This window comes from Muscardinus avellanarius (genome assembly GCF_963383645.1).
Source record: "Muscardinus avellanarius genome assembly, chromosome: 4".
Taxonomy (NCBI): domain Eukaryota; kingdom Metazoa; phylum Chordata; class Mammalia; order Rodentia; family Gliridae; genus Muscardinus; species Muscardinus avellanarius.
Window position 1 is genome coordinate 78,528,487 of NC_137789.1, and position 27,375 is coordinate 78,555,861.

General features: G+C 37.6%; 1 protein-coding gene across 1 annotated transcript in view; it reads left to right on the top strand.

Annotated features, from left to right (window-relative positions):
- The window catches only part of TOX (thymocyte selection associated high mobility group box), a gene marked incomplete at both ends in the record, with an annotated part of 310,566 nt that overhangs the window by 164,783 nt on the left and 118,408 nt on the right, over positions 1-27,375 (top strand). The window contains one exon of the mRNA XM_080695338.1: positions 17,386-17,628. Within this exon, the coding sequence (XP_080551464.1) occupies positions 17,386-17,628 (243 nt within the window). The remainder of the gene's footprint in view (positions 1-17,385; positions 17,629-27,375) is intronic.

Below are 27,375 nucleotides of genomic sequence, written 5' to 3' on the forward strand. Positions count from 1 at the left end.
CTGGATATTCACAGCACTGTTCTGATTAAAAGGTCACCATCAAGTTCAAATATCTTGACTACATTTCTTTCCATTCATTTGAGTTGATCAGTTTGAGAATATCTCTGGAAAGCTGGTATTTGCATTTACAATTCTTACTTAACTAAATGCATGCATCTAAGTACCCTGCAAGTTCCATAGGTGGTTCTGAATAGGACTGTTTGATTAAAAAATGAAAAATGTTACTATTAATTTTTTTCTAACCATCAATCCCCAAAGTGTACTGACAAGTTTAGTATTACTATTAGATTAAAGCAACCAGTACCATCCCTTTGGTGCCTTTAGGGTTTTGAAGTGTAAGGGCTAATTGAATTTGTTTGAAACAGTAGAAACACAAACTCAATAAATGATTACTGCTATAAAGCAGCTGCTCCCTTTCAGAGAATCATTATGTCTGTCTTAAAGACTTTGGGATAAAGGATTGGAAATTCAGAACATATGCATTATAACAACCTGGCTCCTCAGATATCTAAACTCAAGTGCAGTGGGTCATATAAAACCCTTACTAAAATTAAACAACTGACATTACTTTTTTTAATATTTGGGTCAAGAGTACTGAGAATGTTTCAAATACCAGTGATAATTTATATGGAAAGAATACGAAGCTCCAAATACTTTTTAAAGACATGGCAGGTTTTTCCAGCCAGAAGCAAAGTCTTTTTTTTAAAATAATACAGCATATATGAAAATGTTTTGAGAATGAGCTATTCTAAAAATTAGACTAATGTAAGATAATACATCCCCTGGAGGGGAATAAACTTCACAAATCACATAAGTTGAATGGTTCTCACTAAATTTTACACTTAACATTCCTTTTGTTTACTGTAATATAGTGTGTGCAAGAATTCATTACCTGGTATTCTTTTAGGGAATTTTAATCAATTTACCCCTTTAGGCAGCCATAAATAAGACTTTAGTCATCCTGCAGGAAAAAGGAAAATAGTTTTGTTCCTTTTTCTACATAACATCAAACATCTGCATAGTTTAGTAACCCAAGACAACTTGCCTCATAGCATCACTGAACAATTATAATTCCTGTTCAATTTTCAAATCAGTACATGCTTTGGGACTTATAGACTAAGTTGCTAAGTAGCAGCATATGGCACACTACTGTTCTGTGATGTTGCTGCAAGCATATAGCATAATTCTAAACTTGAAGTGATTTTTATAGAATGCCGATGCTGGAGCTGCTCCAGAAATGAAATTACACTGTAAAAATTAATGATATCTTTTAGATGATCCCAAGTGGCTCTTTGACCCTATTGACTGAATGCATTCTCTACCTCTTAAGCTAGTGGACACAAATCCTTAAATTTTTTTTGCATATGCCTTTTATAATTGATAGGTAGTTTTAAATTCAATATACCACCCTATCATAAGAATGACAAGTATGTAATAAAAGCCCGTAACATTTCCACTGCACTCTGGTGCCATTCTTGAGAGATTGACTCTTTTCTCCCACAGTACTATAACTGTGTTGGCCGCTTGGTACTTTAAACACCATTTGGCTTTTTATTTTTTACTCTGGACAGAACTGAGCCAAACAATTCAAATTTTCTTTGTATATTTTAAAATCCCATCCAAGGGAGCACATTGCTTGAGAGCGCATACATGTGCAGGGTTCTTCAGTAGTGTTTGTGGGAGGATGAGAGCAGAGCAGTGGGAGGAAAGTCAGGAGAGGAGGAAAGCAATAGCACCTCAGAGACTCGACTCGTCTTCTTGGCTTGTCATGTTTGATAGGCAACAACATCTAGATTAAAAAGGCACAGAGTGTCTGGGCCTGTTAGGAGAGGCTAAAATAGGAGGATTACAGGTTTGACGCCAGCCTCAGCAATTTAGTGAGGCCTTGTTTCAAAATAAAATAAAATATGGCTAGAGATGAAGCTCAGAAGTAGAATTCACTGGGTTCAATCCCAGAACCATAGATATACAAAAGAAATATATAAAAAAGTAGAAATACATGAGATGAATAAGTCAAGAGCACTGATGTATGACATGGAGACTATGCTAATAATGAACTGGGGAGTTTAGCTCAATGAGTAGATTTTAGTTCCCAACACACTCACAGATAACTATGAAAGATGATGGACATGCTGACTCACTTCACTACTGTAAATACTGTACAGTCTATTTGTCTATAGCTCATCACATCGTGCTGCACACATAGCTTTAAAATGTACAACCAAATTTATTTTTTAAAATATCTAGATCCGTATCTCGGAGAACATGAAGAAACAGAGCTTCTTCCTGAGCTGAATTCCTGCCAGCATCTTCTCATCCCCTTCAGATGCTCATGCCATGGCATCCCTCTCCTTCCTAAACACTCAAGCCCTTTCTTCTCTCTATCCCCTGCCACCACTGTAGCACAGTCCATAGGTCCTTAAGTATGACTGTACTCAGGGCATGAATGTCTGTCTGAAATAAAAGCACCAAAGGAAACAGAAGAGGATTTCCATTCTCCTCATCAGAACTTCTGTAGCACCACGGTTATTTCATTTGTTTTGAAGATGCACTGTTGCTTTCCTCATCCTTTTTTCTACAGTTTCACCAATACCCTTTCTCACGGATACCTGTTCATTCTCTCCTCTCCACTTCCATAGGCAGAATTGTGCCCCAGTTCTGTGGACACACAAGTCTCCCATTTCCAGGCCTACCCCAGTGGTAGTACTGTGAGGAAAGGAGGAAGAAGGACTGGGCTTTGTTATACAAGAAATAGTCACTAGATTGGTGAAATAAAATATTTTTTATATCTGATTAATTGACTGAACTAGATTTTTCAAATACAAATCACTTCTTGCACAATTTTGGCCTCTACTGTGCTAAACCAGTTCCTCTGTTTTTTTTTTTTATCTCTCCCTTCCTTTTTATCTACTTCCTGTTTTCTCTCCCTTCTTTTATCCTACATTCTTCCTTCTTTTGTCTTTCTGTGAACAGTTAACCTTTACACTTAGTGAATTCATGCTGTTAATTCTAAGCATCATAGTGAACCCTAAATATTAAATTTCTTGCCCTGTGGATAAGTTCTAGGTTACTCTGAGTATATGATCAGTTTTCTGTCTGCTCCTCCCCCGCCTTCAAATTCCACTGGAATTCTGGATCCTACCTAATTTCTTAAGTCTCCTGATTAAAAATAGCAGTGAAAAATGCTATGGTTTGAGTGAGTGTCCTTCAAGGAACCATGTGCACTGTTGGGAGGTGAAGGGAACCATAGGAAGGGAAGTTGCAGGTCATTGGGTTGGAAACATGCCCTTGAAAGAGCCCCTGGGACCTCAGCCCCTTCCTGGCCGTGATGTGAGCAACTTGCTCCTTGTGTTTCCTACCATGTAGATCTGACAGGCCACTGGAGAAAAAAGGCAATGGGTCTGTTCAATCATGTACTGGAAACTCAAACTGTGAGCCAAAGTAAACCCTTTCTATTTATGACTTAATTATCTCAGATATTTTGTTATAGTAATGGGATGCTCATTAACAATAAGATATTATGTTTCTCTGAAATCTTACAAGTAAGCATTGGATATTTCCTACAGTACACTTTGAATACAAAAGTTGAGGAACACCTATATCTTGGAGAGCTCTCCCTTGTGAGTTTCAGATTTGATTTTAAACTCCAATGGGTACCTCTCCCTAAGAGCAGCTCAGATTCCACACCTCAGTTCATCAAAGTGTCACTCACCACCTCCAGCCTACTTCTTCACCCTCTAAATTTCTTTTTCCTATGATGCTTTTAGTCATAAATGTTAACACCACCTACCAGTTACCCAACATGGAGGCTTGGGAGGCTCCTTTATCACTCAGATGTTAGTTAATTCCAGTTTGTGTTGAGTCTTAATTTTTTTTTTTTTTTTTTTTTTTTTTTTGGTGGTGGTACTGGGGTTCCTGGAAGCCCTTCTACCTCCGGGCTACACTCTCAGACCTATTTTATATTTTTATTTAGAAACGGTCTCCTAATCCAGCGTGCACGGCTGGCTTAGAACCTGCACGATCCTCCTGTCTCCGCCTCTCTGCGCGATCCTCCTCTCAGTGCGGGGATTACAAGCGTGCGCCACCACGCCCGGCCGGAGTCTTAATTTTTTTTTTACGTAACTTTTGAATCCTTTTTCTCTCTTCCACGTACACAATTACTGCCTCAGATCTGGGCCTCAAGGTTTCTTCTCATCTCATCTTCTCCCTCTGCCTTTCCATTGTGCCTGATTGGTGCTGAGTGAGTGGTGAGCACCTCAGGACTTGGCCAGTGTTTACAAGTGACAGCTGTGACAGCTGTGTCTGCCTCTGTGATACACGGCACGCTAGAGTTGGTGAGGATGTTTTCATCTGACCCCCTGACTGGGAGCCCTCAAAGGTGGGACGTGCTCTGGTTTCTGGCTGGATCTCCTGTTTCTGGAATAGTGTCTGCAAAATCAGAGTCATGCAGTATTAGTTTTGAAAGAAGAGTAAATGAATTCAAAAGTTTTGTGCTTTATCTCATTAATCCCTTGAATCTTCTACTTGGGATGCTTCTTGGCCTTGCATGGCAGTCATTGAGCAAATCCAGCTCAGCTTGGTTCATGGCCAGCGCCCTCACTTGGGTGACAGTGCCTGGCCATAGTCACATAAGGCTCTTATACTCTGTCCTCCTTCACGTTAACTTGAAGACTTAATGTAAAAATAAACTAAATACAAAGAATTATTATTACAACCATATCACATTGTTGTTTATAAAGCAATGGCAGTGAAACCACTAGGACTCTCCACATTTCTTTTTGTACAATAGTGTTTCACATCTACTGTTAAAGCTGTCTTAAAATTGCAAACTTACCCATGACTCTATTTTGTAAAGATATGTTTTTTTTTCCAATGTGGATATTCTCCAGGTGAGAGTATAGATGAGGTAGACAAAATATCCTAGAATGTAAAATATTTTTAAGAGTAGGTTGTTTTTTCTTTTTTCCAAATCTCTTTACTACTGGCCATAAAATTTCCATGATTGTGACATGAATTTGAACCATAAATTAGCCTAATTACTTTTAGATTGGTTCCTTCTGGAGACATTTCAGGAGTAGAGTCAACTTGACTTTTTGACCATCACCCCAAATAGTGATGAAGCGGCCATGCTTGGAGTAATCTAGTTAGTTCAACAAAGTCTGGCATCTTAACAAGCCCAGACTAGTTACTCAAACCAGTCTTCAGTGTAACATTCAAATGATCACTCTGTGCAGTCCCGGAGGTATTCATTACAGACAAAATTGCTCTTGTTGCCTTGCATGCAGCTGAGTTTTCAATGGGAAATGAAAGGATGCCTGGAAAAATAGGCCACCTAATTAAGTTAAACTACTCCAGCATTTGGCTTGACATCTTCATTACTCAAAATTAAAAAGATGCTTCACTTGAGCACACAAGTTACTATTGTTTATGTTGTTTTCTTCCTAAATTGGCTTCTTACATGGAAGTCTGTTTTTCAGCATTATATCTGGAAATAACTCACATATTTCTTACAGTTTATAAAAATGTCTCAATAACTGTATGGATATAAAATACAGGCACAATACAAATACATACATATATGTGTATATATATATATATATTTGAGCTTATAATAATTAAGCACACATCAGTCCTTCTGCATATTTTCTTGACCATTCATGTATTTGGGATCGTTGAACTTTGAATCGTTACCCACCCAGCCATTATTATTATTATTATTACTTTAATTGAGTCTTGAGTCTATTAATTATGAGAAATATGTAAATAAACCATAAAAATGTAAATAGACCATAAAATTTAAACTAACATTCATTTGTCCGGTGGAAATGTTTTCTATCAACCTTACCAGTGGAGCTATTTTAGGAACATTTTAAAACATAAGCACATGTAAAGCTCACCATCTACTGATTGCCAGTTTCTACTCATTGACACTAATGAGGCTGCTGACAGGTTAAATGTTGTGTATCATATACATTTCCGAGCTGTGGGATTTATGAATATAAGACTCATTTTTTATTTCACAAATGAATGTTTGTTGCTGAGTATGCTCAAGTATTTTATTATATTTCTCTAATAGTATGTCTTTTTTTAAACACTAGGGAAATGTATTTCAGTGACAAAAAGCATGAAAATATCTGAATGGAATAGCATTAGTGGTAAAAACAGATTCCTGAAATGTCAAGCTCCATTTGGAGCATGGTTTACTCAGTGGGAAAATGTCAAGAGATGCCAAGATATTTAGGCATTGGGAAGAGGCATGTGGCTCTAGAACACAGCCTGACCAGTTGGTGCATTCTGAAAACAGCCCTTTGACTTATTTACAATTGGATTTTATTTTTTTTCTTTAGCGCGTGAACAACTATGAAATACTAAATGGTCTTTTTAGATAAAATTGGCATTATAACATTCTATGCATTTTTTCGAGCACTTGTAATATACTTGTCACTAAAGAGCGCCCAAATCCCTTGTAAGTGCAGCATTTCAAGTTAAAAATAGTATTATGTTGAATAATATTGTTTGTTGATGCCAAATTTTGTTTACAAGACACTTAAAGATTGTTCTAAACAAACACTAAAATTGTAATATGTCAATATGTCAAGTAGAAGCCATTTTGCCCATTTTTAGTATAAGATCACCGAGGCTTAGAAATGCTGAGGTTTTTTTTCCACTCACCCTTATGTCTTCCAAGACCTCTTTTTTCACATCCTCACCTGCCACCCCAAACACCTTTTAAAAGTGTCGAGTTTCTCTTTATAGTTTCAGTTCCTTTCTTTGGGAGCAGACCTCGCTGGACTTCCCAGAAACACAAAGAGGATTTCACTTTAATTTTTATCTATATTCATGTGCTTTTTCTGTATTCTTTATGATCTATATTATTTCACAGTTGGGATGTAATTTTTTAACTCTAACCCTAATGATTTGAAATTAGCTGGTAGCTTCTTATCTGCCTTGTTGTTTATCAATTATGATAATTGATCCTGTTGTAAGCAAAGCTAAATGAGTGACTTTTAAGGCTCATTATCAAATTATTCAAATGAAATCACCTGCTCTGAAGCTCGCAGGAACTGATGGTCCTGAACTGGACTAATAATGAAGGTTTTGCTGCGTGCAACTGGACTCCTTAGCATTTGAGGATGAGAATAGTCTTCAAAAAGAGCAAAGCCAGCCAGGCGCATGCTTGTAATCCCAGCATTTGGGAGGTTTAGACCAGAGGATCGTGGTTTGAGGACAGCCTCAGCTACTTAGTGAGGTCCTCTGCAACTTAGTGCGACCCTGTTTCAAAATAAAGAATAAAAAATAGAATGTTTCTGGGTTCCATTCTCAGTACCACAAAAAAAAAGAGAGCTAAGCCTAATGTGAGTTATTTTCACAAATCATAAAGTAGATTGACCTTGAAGAATGGGGGTAAAGTGAGGTGATTAGACTGCAAGGTGGAGTAGGGTCAATAGATGTATAAAGATTTCTTTCAGGGAAGCCTGGAATCATCTGCACTGTGGGTAGCGAGCAATTTGTTTCTAAAACCAAATAGTGTGATCTCTCACGTGGCTCCAGTAGCTCCTAGAGAGTTGTTTGGTAGGTAAATAGCTGTTTATATCGGTATCTCTGTAGGATACAATTTCAAGATGGTGGTCTTACCTAACATCTTGCTTCACCCACCCACCTGTTTATTTCTATGCTCTGGCTTCAGTTAAATGTCTTACTTATAAGAATGATGCTAAGCTTTAGTAGAAAGCTTTTTCTTGGCCAGAAGTTTAGGTTAGCATTCCCCTTCCCCTCATATTATGACTGAATTAGATCCATAAAAATAATAATAACTGTCAGCAGTGGACTACCTGTGTCTGGCTGTGAACTAAAAAAATGCTCTGCGTACAGGATCTCATTTAACCCTGATAACAATTAAGTGAGGACAAAAACAGTGGAGTAACTTGGGAAACATCAAAAAGTTAAAATTTCAGAGTGAGGATTGTGGTCTACAGCCCAACTTGGACTTTATCTTTGTTCAACTATTATTTTTAGAACTTTGAAATTAAAATGGTTGACATCCTAACGTCTGTCCTTTTCCATTTCTCAAAATATTCTCATGTGTGGGGATATTCTAAGAAATATGAAGTTGAACCAAATGAAACCATAGATATTTGAACAGCTTTTTTTTAATTTTTCTTTTTTGAGGGTCTGAGAATGGAACCCAGGGGCATTTGACCTCTGAGCTACACCCCTGCCCTATTTTTTATTCTTTATTTTGAAACAGGGTCTCATTAAGTTGCAGAGGGCCTCACTAAGTAGCTGAGGATGTCCTCAAACCACGATCCTCTGGTCTCAACCGCTCGAATGCCAGGGTTACAAGAAATGCACCACCACGCCCAGCTTGAGCACCTTAATATTTGTTCACATCTGAAAGCTGTGTGAATAGAAGGTGGTTATCTGGTGTTCCTGGATTTGTTGTCCCCGGATGCTAATTCCTCCCTCCTTTTCTCTCCCAGCATTTCCCCTGTGTGTACCACCTCTGCCATTTACTTTGCAGATGAGGAAACTGAGACCAAGAGAGGTTAAAGGATGTGCATGTATTTATAGAACTAGTTGGACAGAGGGGAAGTTCATAGCATCATTACATAGATTATTTTTATTTCATAACTGAATACAATTCATTAGGTTTTAGTATGCTATTTTAAAAAGTTGGCAGACTGAGATTTAATAAATTTTTGATTTTTAAGAACCAATATTCATTTTCTTAGATATTCTCTTGAGCATACTGTGACTCCATTAAGTATAAATATAGAACTCCAGCATGTTAAGGTAATAACTGCGTCCAGTTATTCATCAGAGTGATTCATAACAGAAAAACTGAGAATAGCCTAAAAGTTGAAAATAGAGAAATGACAAAATATACTGTAAAACATGAATACAATAATATAATATGTAAACATTTAAATAATAATATAGATAATATCAGGTGGCATGGAAAATTAATCAATTTTATGTGATCAGATTAAATTATATAATGGCATAATAACTACATAGCAAACATTTATGGATTGCTTCTTATGAACTATTGTATTACCCAAAAGATATATATTACCTCTTTTACTTTATTTAATTCTAATAAACTCTTATTGAATTGAGATTTTCAACCTATTTTACAGACTCACAAATTGAGGCTTAGGGAAATGAAATAAAAATATGTACTAAGAGATGAACTGAGATTTGCACATAATATTTCTAACTCCAAAACCTATGATATGATCTGATTTTTGTTATTAAAAACAATAACTCAAAAATACCAAGTATTCTTGCTTGTTCTCTCTCTCTTTCATTTGCAGTACTAGGGATTGAACCCAGGACCTTGTGCATGCTAGGCAAGCATTCTATCACTGAACTATATCCCAATTCCAAAAACATCTTGAAAGATACACAGTTGAATAATGTTTTGTTTTGTTTCTAAGTACTTGAATCAAGTGACTTTTTTCTGCATTTATTTTCTTTAAAATTGTGATTAGCATAGATTGTATATGAAATAAAGCAAAAAATTAAAAGAAAGTGAAACTACATCTTGTAATATGACAGTTGAAAGCATCTATATACCTAAAATAGTATAGATTACATTTTGTTTCACAGAATATGTTAAACAATGAAATTAAAGGCTTCAATTATCCCTTCTGAACCCTGATTAAGGGCTAATGACCAACCCCAGGAATACATGCTGGAGCCTCTCTGGCATTTCATAAGCGATTGCTCCTCTTTTCTGCTTCCCTAATTGTCTTTGTGTGGGATATGAGGAGCACATTAGTTTCTAGACCCTTATTTGTTTGTATGTTTTTGGTTGGGGTTTCATTTGTTAAGCCAGGGAGGAGGCCATCATTCATAACAAATGCGCACAGCTCTTGATTTTAAAGTATCTTTTATAAATTCTGCTTGGGGGCCAGAGTTGGGGTCCATGCCTATTAATCCCATGCTTGGTAGACTGAGACAGGAGGATGGAAGTTTCCAGGCCATCCCCAGAAACTTAGGGAGACTCTCAGCAACCTAGCAAGATCCTGTTTCAAAGCAAAACATTTTAAAAGGCCTGGGAGTGTAGCTCAGAGGTAGAATGCTCACTCCCTGGATTCAATCCCCAGTATGACCCCCACACACACGCACACACATAATACTGCTTACTGACTCATGTGGAACTCCAGACAGTACCAAGTGGAGACCTCCTACCATCAATGACAGTGGCAGGAGAGCTCTATGTAAAAGCTCAGGAGTTTTCTGAAAGTCCATGAGGATGAGAGTCTGACACCAGCATGATTGACAGAGGAGTATTGGCTCTAGCTCCACCCTCAGCCCATCTGAATGAAGTGCTAGGCTCCTGCACTCCCAGTCCTACAAGCTTTAGCCTATGATTGCTGACATCAGGTTCCAAGCTCTCCTATTCCTTTTTCCCGGAAGAGGCAATGGCAGGCATTTCCTGGGGCAGGCTGTTTTTCTGGTCTCCTTCAGGCTTTGCACACTGCTTTATATTTACTTTACTTTAATTTTCTCATTTTTATAACTGAGCTTTTACCTTGTACACTAGACTTGGTAGAGGCTGTATTGAACCCATGCCCCTGTTGGTTTTGATTGGGGAACCAGTCTTGCTCTTGAGGTTAACTGGGGTTGAACAGTCAACCTTGCTGTTAAGCTTCTTGCTTCTTCCTGTCCATCTGCCTGAGCTGGCTCATCCGCTCAGTGTTCCTCCCCGTCACTGGTAACTGCATCTCAGCAGAAGTGTCTGATCTGCAGGCTCTTTTATCTATTGGAGTAAATCTGTCTACCCCAATCCTTCTATCATTTCAGCCTCAGGTCATTCCCCTCTTGTTTTCATTCTGTGATCACCTAGTTTTACACTTGAAGTATAAGGCTCTTTATTGGAAGCCCAAGTCCCTATTTCTGTCTCACAATTTATTCCTTCATAACAAAGGGTGTCTTCTAGTTCTTTGTATTTTAAATCACACTTAGCAGGATGCTTTACACACAGTAGGAACACAGCAAATGCTTCTATACTGAGTGAGGCATTCCCTGTCCTTAACATGGGTTACAAAAATTAATGAGCACAAATAAAATAAATGTTATGCTTCCGATCAAAATTTTCAATTGGATAACTGTTGCTTGAAAAATTAGTAGAATGTGTATTTTTAAATGAAGATGATTTATTGCTATTGTCTAACATGTGAAGAAAGACAAAAAGATTGTTCGCAGGATCATTGGCTTGAGCACATCAATGGCACTGTTGGACAATTCTTGCTGAGTGTTAAGATGATTTATGTAACAGACCGGAGCTTTCCACAGTCATACATTATAGTCTCAAGCTATCAACCCTTGTTCGTGCAGAGACAAAAGAATCTGCAAAAGTGCCCACTTCTGAAGGTCTTCTCAAAAGAAATTAGAGATTATGTTGATGCTGTTTAAACACTTTTGGGGAAAACACCATCATAGTACAATATGTTAACTTATGAGAATAGGCAGAGGCAGTTTATTGTTTTTTTCTAATAAATTTCTCAGTTCACTTTGCTTTCCATTGAATTATTCAAATCATGAATGTTCAATAACATTCAGAACAAGAATGTTCAATGACAGAAGATGAAACATGTTTAAGCACTGGCATTTTCTACCCTGACTTTCAGGAAATATGTTACAGATTAAAAATTAAGGCATTCTATATAAGTTTCATGACAGTGGTATTTATTTATCTTTCAAATAAAGATCTGTATGAGAAACATATTTTAAAACATTATAACCATAGGCATATTTTAGTGTTTGCATGGTTGCAAGGATCCATCACATAATTTAAAGATGTGTACATGATGATATATTTTAATTCTTCTGACTTATGGGACCTGTGTCACCAGAGATTGAGTGCTGTGTATAATGATTGCAATATGTGGACAGAGACCCAAAGATACAGAGACCCTCTGATAGAGAATTTGATTTTAAGAAGTGAAGAAAAGACAAAGTCTGGAAAAGAGCCCCCATTATTTGTTACTGATCAAAATACATTAACTCTGTCTGAAAACAGGGATTCTCTGCAGTCAAGAGAAAAGTCTGCATAATTAACCTTCCACTTGCAGATGCAATAGTGTAGAAAAAGGATAAAAAATAAGAACAGGCTGTGGCAATGGAAATGTTGATTTGCAGAAGGAGAAAATAATGTGAACAGGATATCCGGGTCATGGAATATGTAAAACAATGTGATTAAAAAGGAGTGCGCGTATATAATTAAACAAATAGGGGAAATGAGGTCTTAAAGAAATTAGGCGAGAAGTTTCTTTTTCTTTCCCACTGAACTGGGGGTTGGGAAGTTTGGACATGCAAGAATATTGGTTTCAATCAAAGACTCAGAAGACATTCAAGAGGATCAACCCAATGCAGATTGGAGGGATCTCCTGTGATTTATCTAACCTTCAGAATTGATTCTATTTATTTATTTATTTATTTATTTATTTATTTATTTATTTATTTTTGCGGGTCTGGGGATGGAACCCAGAGTCATTTGACCTCTGAGCTACACCCCTTGCCCAAGTTTTTAATTATTTTGAAACAGGGTCTCACTGAGTTGCAGAGGGCCTCACTAAGTAGCTGAGGCTGTCCAGTGAGACTGGAGGCGATCCTCCAGTCTCAGCCTCCCAAATTCTGGGATTACAAGTGTGCGCCACCACGCCTGGCTCAGAATCGATCCTTTTGATGAGCATTTCTACCTTCTTGCTGAGAATCTCCCAGAGAAGATAGCCTAAGGACCCAAGCCAGAATACAAAAAAAGTCTAGGTTTTGTGTACACTTCATTGTGAACATTTTGGTTCACAAATGCCTTTTACTTGTGGGTAGGAGTTGGACTGTCATCACGGAAGGCCCTGGGATTCAGGCCTGCTAGTAAAGCTTCGGAAGGAGTCTTTATCAGCACATACAGCACAGCATCTTTTGCCCACCACCCCTCCTCCATTCATTTTATTTTCCCATATAAAATATGCAGTTTTGTCCCATTAAAATAAAGGTAAAACTTCATCATAGCTATTTAATTTATAAGGAGTGATTAAATACACGTACAAGTGGAATACTCTCGTCTCCACTTTGAAGTCTTATCAGTGACAGACACTGAAATTCCTTTGTAATAACATTGTGGAGAACACGTCTAGAGCCCTAGCATGCTGTCTAGAGTTGTTCCTTTTCTTAGGCATGACCATATTCATGTCATATTTAAATCCATTTAATAACAACTACAGCCATGTGAAGCTGCCCTTTATCGAGAATTTTTATCTGGAAAACATATATATGATTGGGCTTTTTACATATGTTTTTGTTCTTAATGGTCTTAAGAGCTCCATGAAATGAGTTTTGAAACTGAGACTCAGGAGAAATAAGAAACTGGCTCCAGAACTCAAGCTTATAAATGCTTCAAAGGACCTGGACACAGATTTGTCTATTGGAGTCTGAATCCCGGATTCTTTCCAACAGCTCCATGACTGTTTTTATTAATAACTGAAAGGATCCTTATGTGTACCCTCAACCAGTCCAAAATCTATCTCTTCCTCATCAGAGAAAGATGGAGCACTTTATAAGATAAATGTGCAGATACCAACTTTTAAGGTTTTAAGAAAATGACTTGCAATAATCATAGACTCTATTATTTGGAACTGTGGAAATACTCTCTTGAGGGTGACAGTATTTTTTAAATTACTACATTAACACAAAAATTTCCTTGCAGCCTTAAATGGTTCGTCTATTTTCCTGAATCAGTGAAGCCTCACAATAGGACACTTCACCCAACATTCCTGGGTGTTTGGATTCTGTCCTGGGTCATTGTAAAATACAGTGCATCTGCACTGAGATAGAGGGCTCCTAATACTGTACCCCAGCATCCACGACATGAGGTGACTTGGAGACCTGGATGGCCTTGATGTAAGTCTCCTCAAGTGCTCAGTCCTGGGCCCACCCCCATTGTTGGGTCAGAGCACCAGGCTTAATGTGCCCTGGGCCAGGTGTGGGCATCTGAACAGTGCCACTACCTGACTTCAGGCATTCCAGCTGCCTCCCAAGGGGCCCTGACATCCTGCCTGTAGCAGGTATTGGGCTCCAGGGGGTCATAAACTCTTCTTACAAATCCTTTGAAATCTTTGTGTCCCTATGAGATGGCAAGCGCAAGCCTCTTTGGGGAAGATCAGCATCCCAAGACAGATACAAACTATTTCACCCAGCCTTCCTCCAGCTGCTGGATAGATACTCTTCTAACAGGGTGTTTTTGTCCTATGGACAAACTATGGGATGAGTGTTAAGTTGGCCGGCCTACAGTCTTGAGAATTTAAGACATTATTCAAACCCATGGAATAAAAGTAGTATGTCACAAACTCCATGATGAAGTCTCATTTTAGCATGCATTCATTCAGCGATTCTTTTATTTATTCATTCAGCAAGCATTTAACATTCATTCTAACCATGAAGGTTCATGGGGAGTGAGAAAAATATAGAATCATATCCTCTTGTACTATCTTCTCCAAACCGCAAATTCTATGTAATGTAAAACTGAACTATTATTAAGCTAAACACCTTTCTATTAAGCTTTATTTTAAATTAAATAAAGCTGTTATTGTCACAGAAATCAGTGTTGGGGAATTAGCTAATTCATTTCCACGTTCAAAAAATTAGAAATTAGTCTGGCATTGAACTTCTTAAAAATTCTGGGACATTTTGACATTTTGCAATTACTCCAGTACTTTTATATGGCATCAATTACACCATAATAGGCACATAGCAAATAACCATATCATGACTTCTAATGTAAAGAACAGAAACTACTAAGTCACCTTATATTGTTAAAATTCTTGACCCACGTAACTACCCATTACCAGTTAAGTTGTGGAATCTGTGGTTTTGGAATATAATTGCATGGATTAAATAACGTTAATGTTTAATTACATGAAAATAAACCATGTAGCTTAGTTAAATTGCTGTACAATTGTTATCACTGAATGTAAAGTGATACCAATTAAACCTTCCTTTTAAACACCACAAATTAAGATTTAACGATGGAGGAAACTCTAGAATATAAAGTCATGCTATACCCTGGATAGAATGTCCTTTAGAATTTTCAGAGGTTTAATGGCATTTCTAAAATCAAAAACATCTTTCTCCTTTACCTCTGCATTAATTGTTCCTTCTTCAGAAAGATTTCAAGTAGTCACTGATTAACTTCGTGAGAAATACATATAAAAAAATTCAGCACTTGCAATGTTGACAAGGAGACAAATTATGAATTTCTGTGCCCACCTAGAGTGAGTGCGGAGCAAGGTAGAATTTGCAACAAGGAAAAACCAGTCGCTATTGTTAATACTAATTCTTAAATTATTAAATTTTGTTAACAAAGGTAGTTGGGTAGTAGCAATTCTGTATCATTCAGCCTAATAAAATAATAGTAATTGAACCAACCACCTTAGGTAAATATCACAGCAAGGAAAATGAGTTCTTTCATCCTATAGCCATCCTGCCTGCTTACTGAGCTGACTCTCTCCCAGCTCAGGAGGGACCAATGGATTAACTTCCAAGTCTCAGTGCTCTCTTCAGGAAAATGTTGGTAATGAAAGCTACACAAAGATGATTGTAAAGTTTAAACAAATTCAACATAAACAAAGGACCTTAGAGACTTTTTATGCAATAGGGAGTAATAAATATGCTTTCTTTCTTTTTTGCCTCCTCATTGGGCATATTTTGCACCTCTAATATGAATAATTGTACAAGGAACTGATGCCTTAGATCTGCAGACTCAGGGTCTAAAATATACGATATGTGATAATTTAATCGGTCTTATAATTATGATACAGGGCACTAATCTATTTTTCAGACAGGAAATATATACTGCAAAAGAAGGCTTTGGTAATAGGGAATTTAAATTTTGGAACTGGGGTCTTTTCTGTAGCAGAATATTAGATATTTAAGAATTATTTGCAGGGATGCATCAAACATTCCCTTCGTGTACCCCCAGACTCCAACTCACACGTGCCTCTCCACGACCAGGTCTAAATTCCAGATGTTCCAAGTAGCTCTTCGTTTTATCTTGTCTTCTGACAGGCCCTAAACAAATACATCAAAACTTGTACAACATTTAGCAAGTGCAACTAGATTTTCTTTCTGTTAGACAAATAGACACCATCTGGAAAAAATAACCCCAGGCACTTGGACACGGGAGAGCACAGCGTATTGGCTGAGCACCCAGTGAATACCTTGCACTACTTTCTTTGGCTCCTACCCTCTGCCTGCTCATTTCCAGTCTTACACACTTCAGCAGTCACCTTGCTGTAGACAAGGAGATCCTTGTTACCCATGCACGAAAACATGGTGAAGGCTCTCTTGATTTGAAAGATAGGCTAAAGAGAATTATCTGGACCAAATGTTGCCTTTTAAATATACACACCTGTTCTATAAAGGACTGTTAAATAGAGCCATGAACTGATATTTATTGCCAACAATGTTTCTTTATTCAGTTGTTTCTTATATTTTCAACTTTTACCACATTCCATTTTTAAACAGGAGTGTCTTCATAGACTTTCCCCTTCTTTCTTCCTTCTCTTCCCTACTATATCTAAAGCTAGTTTATAAAAGAAAAACCTCCAGGTGTGCTAATGCTTTTTATTTTCCTACTTGATTTTTATTCCAGAATTACTACTAAGATATTAGTACTGTTTGCCTTTCACAGTGGACTGAACTGAATTTAAATGGTTTGCAACATTTTTATTAGCTTTTGGGGGGAATCAAATAAATGTTAACAGAAATCATACAAGCAATCTTCACTTGAATTTTTATGATAAAATCAGCTTTCAATGATAATTTAAAACTATATCAAACTCTCAGTGCACCCACACCTATACAGTATGTTTAAGGTACTTCTTTACTAATAACTTTTTCTTCGTCAATTGTAAGAAGGTAGCTTTTCAAAACCCAAACACAATTGCCCCAAGACTTCTGGAATTCATTTTTATTATATCCCATAATCTGAGCAGTAGGGAGCCCTATGAAACATGTTCAATCAAACATTAATTTCATAAATTGCCTTCCTTCCCCACAATTCCCATGAAAAAGGTATTCAGCTAGCTAAAACTCTGAAAATTTTAATGAGACCTTTGAAATCTGTTTGAGTTTGGCTTCCTAGAAAAATAAAACTGCCTAATGGATGCAGTCTTTCTACCAGCAGTGGATGTGCCTTTGAGCCAGTTTTTTTCTCTGTGTAGGAATGAGACGGCAGTAGGTAATCTGAATGTTTGAAATAGTTCTGCCAAATCCATAAGGCTACTTGTAATAGCATCTGTAGAGTCATTTGTGTTCTTTCATACTGATAAAGGGTGAGGCAATGGTCACTCACAGTGGTGTCACTCTTATGTCTCGTAGTCCTACCCTGGTCCAAGTCTGGAAAGTGAAGACTTCAACATTCCCCCCATCACTCCTCCTTCCCTCCCTGACCACTCACTGGTCCATCTGAATGAAGTGGAATCTGGTTACCACTCTCTGTGCCACCCAATGAACCACAATGGCTTGCTCCCGTTCCACCCACAAAACATGGACCTACCCGAAATCACCGTCTCCAACATGCTGGGCCAGGACGGGACGCTGCTGTCCAACTCGATTTCTGTGGTAAGAATCTGCTCACCTGTTTGTGGTTGGGAATGAGAGACACACTAAAGATAAGGAGTACCGTAATGCTAAGACCTTTAACCTGTGATGATGCACCAGGCACACTGGCACATGCCTGTAATTCCAGGATTTGGGAGACTGAGACTGAAGGATTCCAGGTTCGAGGCCTATCTCAGCAATTTAGTATGAGCCTGTTTTAAAATAAATAAAAGGGACTGGAGGTAGAACACTCCAGGCTTCAATCCCTAGACACACACACACACACACACACACACACACACACACACACCAAACAAACAAACAAACAAACAAAACACATCAAAAAATTGTTATAATGAAACAAGAAAGCCAGTTTCTTTAACTATGGAAAATGTTCTTCACAAATCTTATCAGTTTCTATGTTTTCCATTTTGTATTTATGTCAAGGCAAATTAACTAATTGCTTGTGTGTTCACTCATATTTACAACCCAAAGTACTAAATACTGTTTGACATTGAATGGGCTGTTGTACAAACTGGCTTACCAACTTGCAGATCAAATGTAACCTAACCCATGCTTCCTCTCAATAGCATGGGATTCCTCTCCATGGGTAAAGATACCAGTATCGTCAGAACAAGAAATGCTGTCAGCACTGATTTCTCCATTTTCCACTCTCAAATTTCACTTATTTACATTGTAGGAAAGCAAGAAAATAGTGTTCATTGCTGTTATAAAGGTATAATTCTTTTGATCAGAACTAACCTTCATTAAAGGTTTTCAATCTATTTAGTATTTTGTCACTCTAAATTTCATATCAGTTAAAACTTCTCAAATTTACTATGAACGTTGATTACCCAGAAAACTAGCAAAAAGTGAAATTCTCAGGCTTTTCCCAGAGATTCCAGGAGCCTGTGTTTTTAACAAGCATCCTATAATCACCCTATCATCTGACAGTACACTCCTGACTAGATTTGTTTGCACCCATGGAGACAGCTGCTTTCTAGACCCTTCTCTCACTGTGCTTTCCTCTCTCCCTATCTTGGAGCTTCTGTTCATGAAGCTACTTTCTGCTTTCCCCACCCAACCTGCTGTCCAAACTGAACTTTGGTATCTTTTACCTCAATGTGAGGTTTCTCTTGGAGCTTATAACAGTATACAAGGTGAGAGGAGACAGGTCCCAGCACGAGCAGAGCCTTTAAGGGCACGGAAGCTCTCCCTCACCACTCTAGTTCTTAAAGGTGAACCTGTATGGAGTTTTTACAGGATGGCAAGCTTGCCAGATACTTCTCAAAATACATGCAGGAGGTGGACGTCTGCTCTGCCCACACACAGTACTGGTCCTTGCAGTCCATGCTATAAGCAGAAAGCTACTCTAGCCAGCACCAGGGCTGGGAAGGGTTTGGAAGTGCTTCGGCACTCTCCAGGAGAACTTTACGCATTGCCAGAGCTTGTCTGTATTCTGAAGCCCAGTCATAATAGTCGCAGCTATTGAACACATTAAATGTGTCCAGTGGGACTAAAGAACACTTTTTAAAAATTTAGTTAATTTTAAGTATGTGACATTTAAGTAGCTGCATGCACCTGGTATCTACTACATTAAACAGTATTGGTCTACATAATGATGTTCAATCGAGCATTAAATTTATATCAAACTTTTTTTTTCAAGGCAGTATGATTTTGGAGCAAGGTTTGAAAATTAAACGTGTTGTTCTTGTTTCAAGGCTCAGGTCTCTGGCTGCACTCCAGCAGCCAGGGTTTGATACACTCTAAAGTTGCAATAGAAATCTTGCCAAGTTGGAAGAACCAGGAACCATCTTTTGTCTACCAATTCCTTTGAAAAACAAAGAACCACTTCAGTCCTTGTTTTGCGTTCTTATGTGACCAGAATTCCATTCCTCAGTATGTACATTTGGAAAGTTTACCGTGGCCTAAATGAAAGGACTGGAATGACTGATTGATAGGATATGGCCAGATATGGCCACCGTCCTCCACGAACTCACACACTACAGAGAAAACACAAATAGGAAAATCAGAGAAGAACATGAGGCAATTAGAGACCAAGAAAAGCATCAGCTGTGGTTGTGCTGGCCACGAACTCAGTAGCAGTTCTTCATTGGAAGAGATTATAGTAATCTGACTGGCTTGGTATAAAATTTAGTAGAAGAGGCAGGACTATAGTGAGAGTTTGAAGGATGGTTTTGATTTGGATAAAGAGGGGAGGAAAAGAAAGGCATGTTGGAGAGTGTTCAAAGTTCAGATTGGGTACTTTAAATTGGGAGATCTGATCTGAGCAAAGCCTTCAAAAAGCAATGAAAGGACTAGACAGGATGGATTGTAAGAAACCACTGACAAAATGTAAAAGCTCTGAGGCAAGGGCATTATGAAGGCAGGTTGTAGGAAAACCCTCTGGCAATAGCCCCTGGATGTCAGCAGAGGTTGGAAACCGGAGCTGTGGACAACCCCAGAAGCCTGTTGTTTTTAGAAAAGAAGTGTTGAAGAAGCCAGGTGTGGTGGCCCACATCTATAATCCCAGTACTTGGGAAGCTGAGACAGGAGGATCGCAGGTTTGAGGACAGCCTCAGCTGTGTAGGAAGTAGGAAGACCCTCAGAAACCTAGCATGACCTTGTTTCCAAAACAAAAAATAAGCCGGACATGGTGGCACACGCTTGTAATCCCAGCATTCAGGAGGTTGAGACAGGAGGATCGTGGTTTGCGGACAGCCTCAGCTACTTAGTGAGGCCCTCGGCAACTCTGTGAGACCCTGTTTCAAAATAAAGAATAAAAATAGGGCTGAGGTTGTCATTCAGAGGTACAATGCCCCGGGGTTTCACCCCAGTACTGTGAAAAAAAATTAAAAATAAATAAAAATAAAAAGGGCTGGGGTATATAGCTCAGAGGTAGAACGTCCTTGGGTTCAGTCTCCAGTATCATAAATAAATAATCAATAAAAATTTAATTTAAAAGAAGTATTAGTATCAAAGCTTTACAAATAAAAATTAGACATAGTGGTTATATGATTGCTCAATAGCTCATTCCATACATATTTAAGCTTCTTTATCTGGGAAAAATAGAGGTAATAATCATCCTTATCTCACAGGGTTAAAAAAATTCAAAAAATTGCTTAGTCCAGAGGCTGCCACATAGGAAGTATAAGTGTTGGTTAAATAAAATAGAAAAAGCACACCTATATGGCTCTTTTGAAGAAGTTAAAATCATGGGAGAAAAATTTTTGAGTTATTTATACTTTAATCCTTAATCGTTCTCACATCTGTCAAAAAAAAAAAAAAGATCACAGTAAGCCGGCTATTAACCAAAGAGGTCTCTACCATTTATTGAGTGGCCTCACACATCACTGTGATTAAAATGGACATCTTGGAATCAGATTGCCTTGGTTCAAATCCCAGTAATATTACGTACCTGCTCTGTGACCTTGAGCAACTTACAAAAATCTATTTATGCCTCCGTTTCTTTATCTAAAATGTGAGTATACCTGGACATGGTGGTGTATACCTACAGTCCCAGCTGATCAATGGACTGAGGCAGGATATAGGTATAATATGATATTTAATCCCCTAATATTATAAACATTAAAGTTGTTAATATTATAAAAATATTTATAATATTTATGATATTATAAAACAGTGCCTGGCACAGAGTAGCTACATCCCAGGTGTATTCAATGAGAACCTCTTTCTGATTAAAAAGTTACCAGTGGAGAACAACTATCTTTCCTTCTGAAATTTACCATAGACATATGGGTATAGCGCAGAAAGGATGAAAGCTGCTCTCTCCAAATTCTCACCACTGTTGTGTTGTGTATTTCTGCCCAGGCCGTTTTACGATCAGTTGGGACTTGTTATCCAGTAGTCAGCCTGGACTCCTGCAGTGGGTTTGGTTTCTGGCACTTTTTAAAAGATTCCGTTTTCATCAAATTTCTTTTATTCAAGAACAGACTATAAAACCAGATAGAATTTCTAGAAGTACATACTGTTGAATAAGTGCCAATTAGTTCCTATTCTCTGGGTCCAAGTCCAACAGCCATTCATGACCCAATAGGCAAGAATTCCAATTTCTCAAACTTCCCCAGAGCTATTTTGATAGTGGGTAATTGATTTGTCTGAACTTCTCAGAGTACAGTCTGGTTAGAAGAGCCTTGAGTGAGAGCAATGGCAAAGCAGGTTAACGTGAGCAAGAGACACACCCTGTCCACACCGTGTCTACCAGTAGGGTTGGACTCGCTCAGTAAGTGTGAACTTAAGGCACTGAAGCCCAAGCAGGCCAGGAATCAGCCAGAGCAGCTTGGCTCTGTGTTCCATTTATTTATGTTTCTTATAAAAGTTCTCTTGAACAAAAATTTTCTTTCCAGGAGGTAGAAAAATCACAAAAATTGGGGTGATCTCTGCAATGAATTTCCCTGTGATTCTTCCTGTCTTGGATCACAGGACCCTGGTCCAGCCATCAGGAGTCATTCAGCTCGTCACATTTGTGACTTGGCAATTTTTCTTGACATTGCTTTGGGCTTTATACTGTCTTAATTGTCCCCACTCAGGGCCTACTCAGCTCTGGAAGTATTTGAGTCTATTGAACAGGCCATTTTATCAAGGGGAAAATATTATCCCTCCATTAAAAAGAAAGTGATGTTGCTTTTGGTGGATGGATGGGGTTTTCATGTTTTTAAAAAGAAACTAGAAAACTATTTGGGGAGGAAAGATGAATAAGAAAATGCCCATATTAAATATTCATGGCTTAAGTAAAATGCCTTTGGTTTCCTGCAAACTGATCAAGAGCCTCTCTTCTTTTTCTTCCCACTCTGGCACATTCACTGCTGGGTTTAATCATGGATTGGTGGAAAGGAAAATGCAACCTTGTATAAAGTCATCCAGGCCTCTTTGCCCAGACTATATGTGGCGATTGCTTGTTCTTTGTGCAGCCAACAGAAACTCTTTCATACAAAGGAAAACCGTGCAAAGTCTTAGAATGGCCTCACAGAAAGGATTCATTTAGAACCTGGGCTTTTTGTAGAGTGTGGTTCTTAATGACACATTACAGAAAATTTACAATGAAAAAAGCAACAAAGGAGATTTCAATTCCTTTGAATGCTTCAAATTTCCAGTTCTGGAGTTTAAAATGTAAAAAAAAAGGAAAGAGATGTTAAAAGGCAATAAAATTGGGGGGTTTATTTCCCAAATGCCTTCTTTTTTTCCAGGCAACAAAAGCAAGCATAATGTATATGCTCAGATTTATTATCATTTTTAGCATTCAGTCATGGCACACTTTGCATTCAAAGGCCACTGTACAACTGTTTTGACAACCATCACTTCAGTAGGTACTATGCAGAACTCATGAAACGGAAGCAGGAGTGCTCCTCGGGGCCCGTAGGGAGTGCTGCACATCAAGGAATTCAGATGTATTAGAACAGCATGAATTTCTAATATGTTGCTATTATGGAAAGGACCACTGGCATATTGAAAAATGCAGCTTTCAAAGCCAAGCAGAAAATGTGATTACAGACAATTTGATTGCTGTTTTTAAAATAAATATTTTCAAAATCTTGAGGTATTTTATTTCACATAATGCATACAGCATGTAACAGTGGACGAGAGCTAAGCATCTTTCAGGATGCAATGAAGCTGACGATGTCGCCCCATTTGGAAGTGGAATAATGGAAGCATTAGTTTAAAATGGGATGGATGTCATAGCGGCTTGTTTCTTTCTTTAAAAAATAGAAAATGGGCAATAAAAAAGAATAATTTTGTCCATTTTGACAGAAGAAAATAGGATGAAGAACAATTATTTAGCATTGTGCCATAATTCATCTAATGTTTAGAAATTACACTCTGCTTTCCCCCCCACAAATTATCATTTTTGAATATTGCAGAACATGAGAGCAATCTATTTAATCATTTTAATATCATGAAGAAACAGGTGGGGCTGTCTCTGCCTCTTATTTTTAGCCATATGTAACAAATGAAGTAAGTTTGTTTTTTCCCGGTTGGACAAATTTCTAATAAGGCTCCAAATAAATGTTGTTTGTGGTTAGTTGTTAAGCTCAACTTAAACCTTTTCTTTGTTCAAAAGAGACTGTTTTAGGTGTGGTATTGATAAGTAGTTCCATGGACCAAGTATTGTTAATTATTTAGACCTATATTTTAGTGCTATAATAAAATATTATTCCAAACTAGAGTTCTCCCAAACATTGTTCAGGAAAAGAACCAGTTTGAAAATATTTTTTAAAGTATGACAGATAAGTAAACTCCAAATTAATTTACTTGTATGTAGGACTTGTGCTTTTTCTTTGATCTTAGAATTCATATGAATGTACGCCTCACACAATCAAAAAAGTATAAAATCAGTTATGTGATATGCTATACGCAAATTTGGTTAATTTAGTCTCTTTGGGCCAAGCAGAGGTAATCCTAAACCATTTAAGATATGTGGTTTCCCATCTAAGAGCCAAGATTCCATGACTTTCCTTGGTAGCCTGTTTGTGTTTAATTAACCTTGTAACATTAAGTTAAATTTCAGTAGGAGATTTTGATTCCTTCCAGGAAGGTCCCTATTAAAGTTAAACCCAAATCTCTTACTGCAATTTCATTCTACTTTGTCTGTCTCAGCCATCGAATGCCTGAAGAACAGTTGACTCCAAGAATTTGACATTTATGAAGTCACTCCTACAGTTGTGTTTTACCTGGCCCAATTGCCCCCATGGAGCCTTTCCTTAGAGATCATTATTTTTCAAGTTTTAAATCAAATCAGCTTCCTTATTGTTTTTTTAAAACATTTATAATCTGAAGGAATGTGACCACAAGGGGAGGCAGAGGTCCAGAGCCTGAGATTGCAGATTAATTTTTGAATTTTTCAAATTATTCTCTGCCCTCGCACAGATGTTTTATGATAGAATCTTTAATAGTGCCATTGATTGCTAATATATTTAATTTCTTGACTCACTGATCTCTTTTACAGATTGTCTCTTGCAGCATTGGCATCTAGCTAGCAATTCTCCGTCTTGTATTTATGTAACTCATTTTGCATCCCAAAGGCAAACATTTGGGAAGGCCATCATGGTGTCCCTGTTTATCCTCCAGGTATCTTTTGTTGACTGGATATCTATTTGTTACAGTTCTATTCAAAGAAAAGAAAGAAAAAATAGAGTAATATACACACAGTTGTCTTTTGACAAATGGAATCTAAATAGGCCTTTAGGATGGAATTCCCAGGATACAAGAGTAAGTTTCCAGTCACTCACTATAACCTTGAGGTTGTTAGTAAAATGCATCCTGCAGTGTTGAGAGGATTGTTTGGGGAAAGCAACAGAGCACCTGGATGAAAAGTAGGTAGGAGCAAGAAATAATAAACAGCATGAAAGCACAGAACTCGAGAGCGGGGTGTGGCGCGGTGCAGAGTGTGTGCTGGCACTTGCAGGTCCCTGGCTTCCATTCTCAGCCTGAAAACATAAAATAAAGTACAACAAAATAGATAGAGGCCTGCACAGGAGCACAAGGCCGACCTAGAGGCTCTCTCTGAAGAGCTGTGTTCACAGCTTGCTTCTCTGCCGCTTATGGCATCCACCAAAAGTGTCTTTATCATCTTCCTAAATAATCACAACAACAATGGCTCTTCATGCCCGTACGTCTTGTCCTTTCTCTGTCAGCCTCAACAATGAGGGTGTGCCTTGCTCCTGCCAAAGGAAGTCCTTGTTCTCTGTTTCATAAGCTCATTACAGAAAAGACAAACAGAAACCCTAAGAGCTTAGTCCATCTCCTTGTCCAGTGTTTCAGGAGGACATCACTGATAACAATACTCTAAGCCATGCACAGATCATTTGGAGTGTGTAAACTGTTTCTGGTCAAGTGTATCTATCAATAAGCTCATAGTTCCTCTCTGGAGCAATTGGTGTTTCCCCCAGACAGCTACTGGACTATTACTGCTTTGGGACTGATACTTTTAAGCAGCTGTTTAGTCTTCTAAAATGATACCAATATTCCAATTTTTTAAATATATAATGTCATGTATTATTTAAACTAAATAAATGTAGCCTGCTTTAATACTTTTAATATAATTAAATGAATTTAAGCCCTAAGCATACATTTAATCTTTGTAGTCTTAACATTTAATCAACTTACTGCTAATTATCCTTAACTTGTATCACTATTAAATTGATGTATTTGGCAATTAATTAAAGCTAAATACTTTTATTTTCTAAGTAGATCTACTTTTATAGAGAAAAACAATCAGCAAAATTGCAAGACTTCTGAATGAACACAAATAGCAGAAATATTATTGTAGAGAATTAATGTCTATGAAAGATTTGCCCATGTGACCAATGTTAATTTTTGTAAAAATTATAAAGAGGTTCCATGTTTTATTTGCCATTTGTTTCATTTGTGCAAGGGGATTATTAATGCTAAAATGTTGCATTATAATCCCATTTTGTCAAGATGTTGTGGGAGAATTAGTCTAAAATGTATTCCAGTAGAACAAAGAACCAGTCTGCTTTCAAAATACCACTTCCTTCATTATTAATTAACTATTCTTATCTAGAGCATCCAGGATTGTTTTATGGGGAGGCTTTGGCTTTGTAATGCATTTTTTCCATTTTTTTTTTTTAGTTTGAAAGTTCCAATTTCTCTAAATGTGGACAATCATTACTTATAAGAATATAACCGTATTTGTCTTTTTATATTATCTATTCGTATACTTCTCTCTGCTAGCAGCAATGCATACTGTGTGGGACAGAGTAAAGGTCTGAATCAGCTGGACATGGAGGCACACATTCTAATCCCAGTACTTGAGAGGCTAACATAGGAGGACCATAGGCTGGAGGACAGCCTCAGCAACTTAGTGAGATCCTGTTTTAAAGTAAAGAGATTTTTTAAAAGGTTGGGTGTATAGCTTGAAGATGCCCCTGTGTTCAGTCCCCAGTAACACACACACACACACACACACACACACACACACACACACACACACACGGCATTAATCTCTATAGGGATTTTGAACATTTATTTGAGTCCTTAAAATATTGAAATTAACTTTCATATTTTGGGTTATTTAAAATATCACAAATATCATCATCATCCAGAGGACAGATCTTTCCTTTCCTTCATTTGCCAAATATATGTAACATTTTAATAAACATATAATAAAAAGTTGATTATAGAATGTCTCTGAGTTTAATGGACTGTACAAATTTTTTAGGGAAATGTAAGCAGTACTCAACAGTAAAGATTAGACTCCTTTTTATAATTCAGGATAACTTTCCTTCTCTTGATAGGCAAGAAACATTCTCAAAATGCATTACTTTTGAAAAGCGTTATTCTTCAACATTTAGGGACCTTTGTTTACTTTAATCACAATCTTGATTGTCTTCAGTAAAATCTTATCCAAAACTGAAAACATATTACACTATTAACATTTTTATATCTTTTACATCCATTGTGTATTTAATCACATTCGCTACTGAACAGCAGACATAACGAATGGTTTTCCAAATTGAGATAGGATCATCCTTCATACAGTTTGAAACTTGAAGCTGCTATGGATGAAAAATAACTTTCTTCAGTTCTTAAGACATTAGATTCTGCTGGGCATATTGGTGCATGACAGTAATCCCAATACTTTGGAAGCTGAGACAGGAGGACAACAGGTTTGAGGCTAGCTTCAGCACCTTAGTGAGCTTCTCACCAATCTAGCAAGACCCTGTTTCAAAAAAAAAATTTAAAAGGGCTCAGGATTGTAACTCAGAGGTAGAATGTATATCTCTGGGT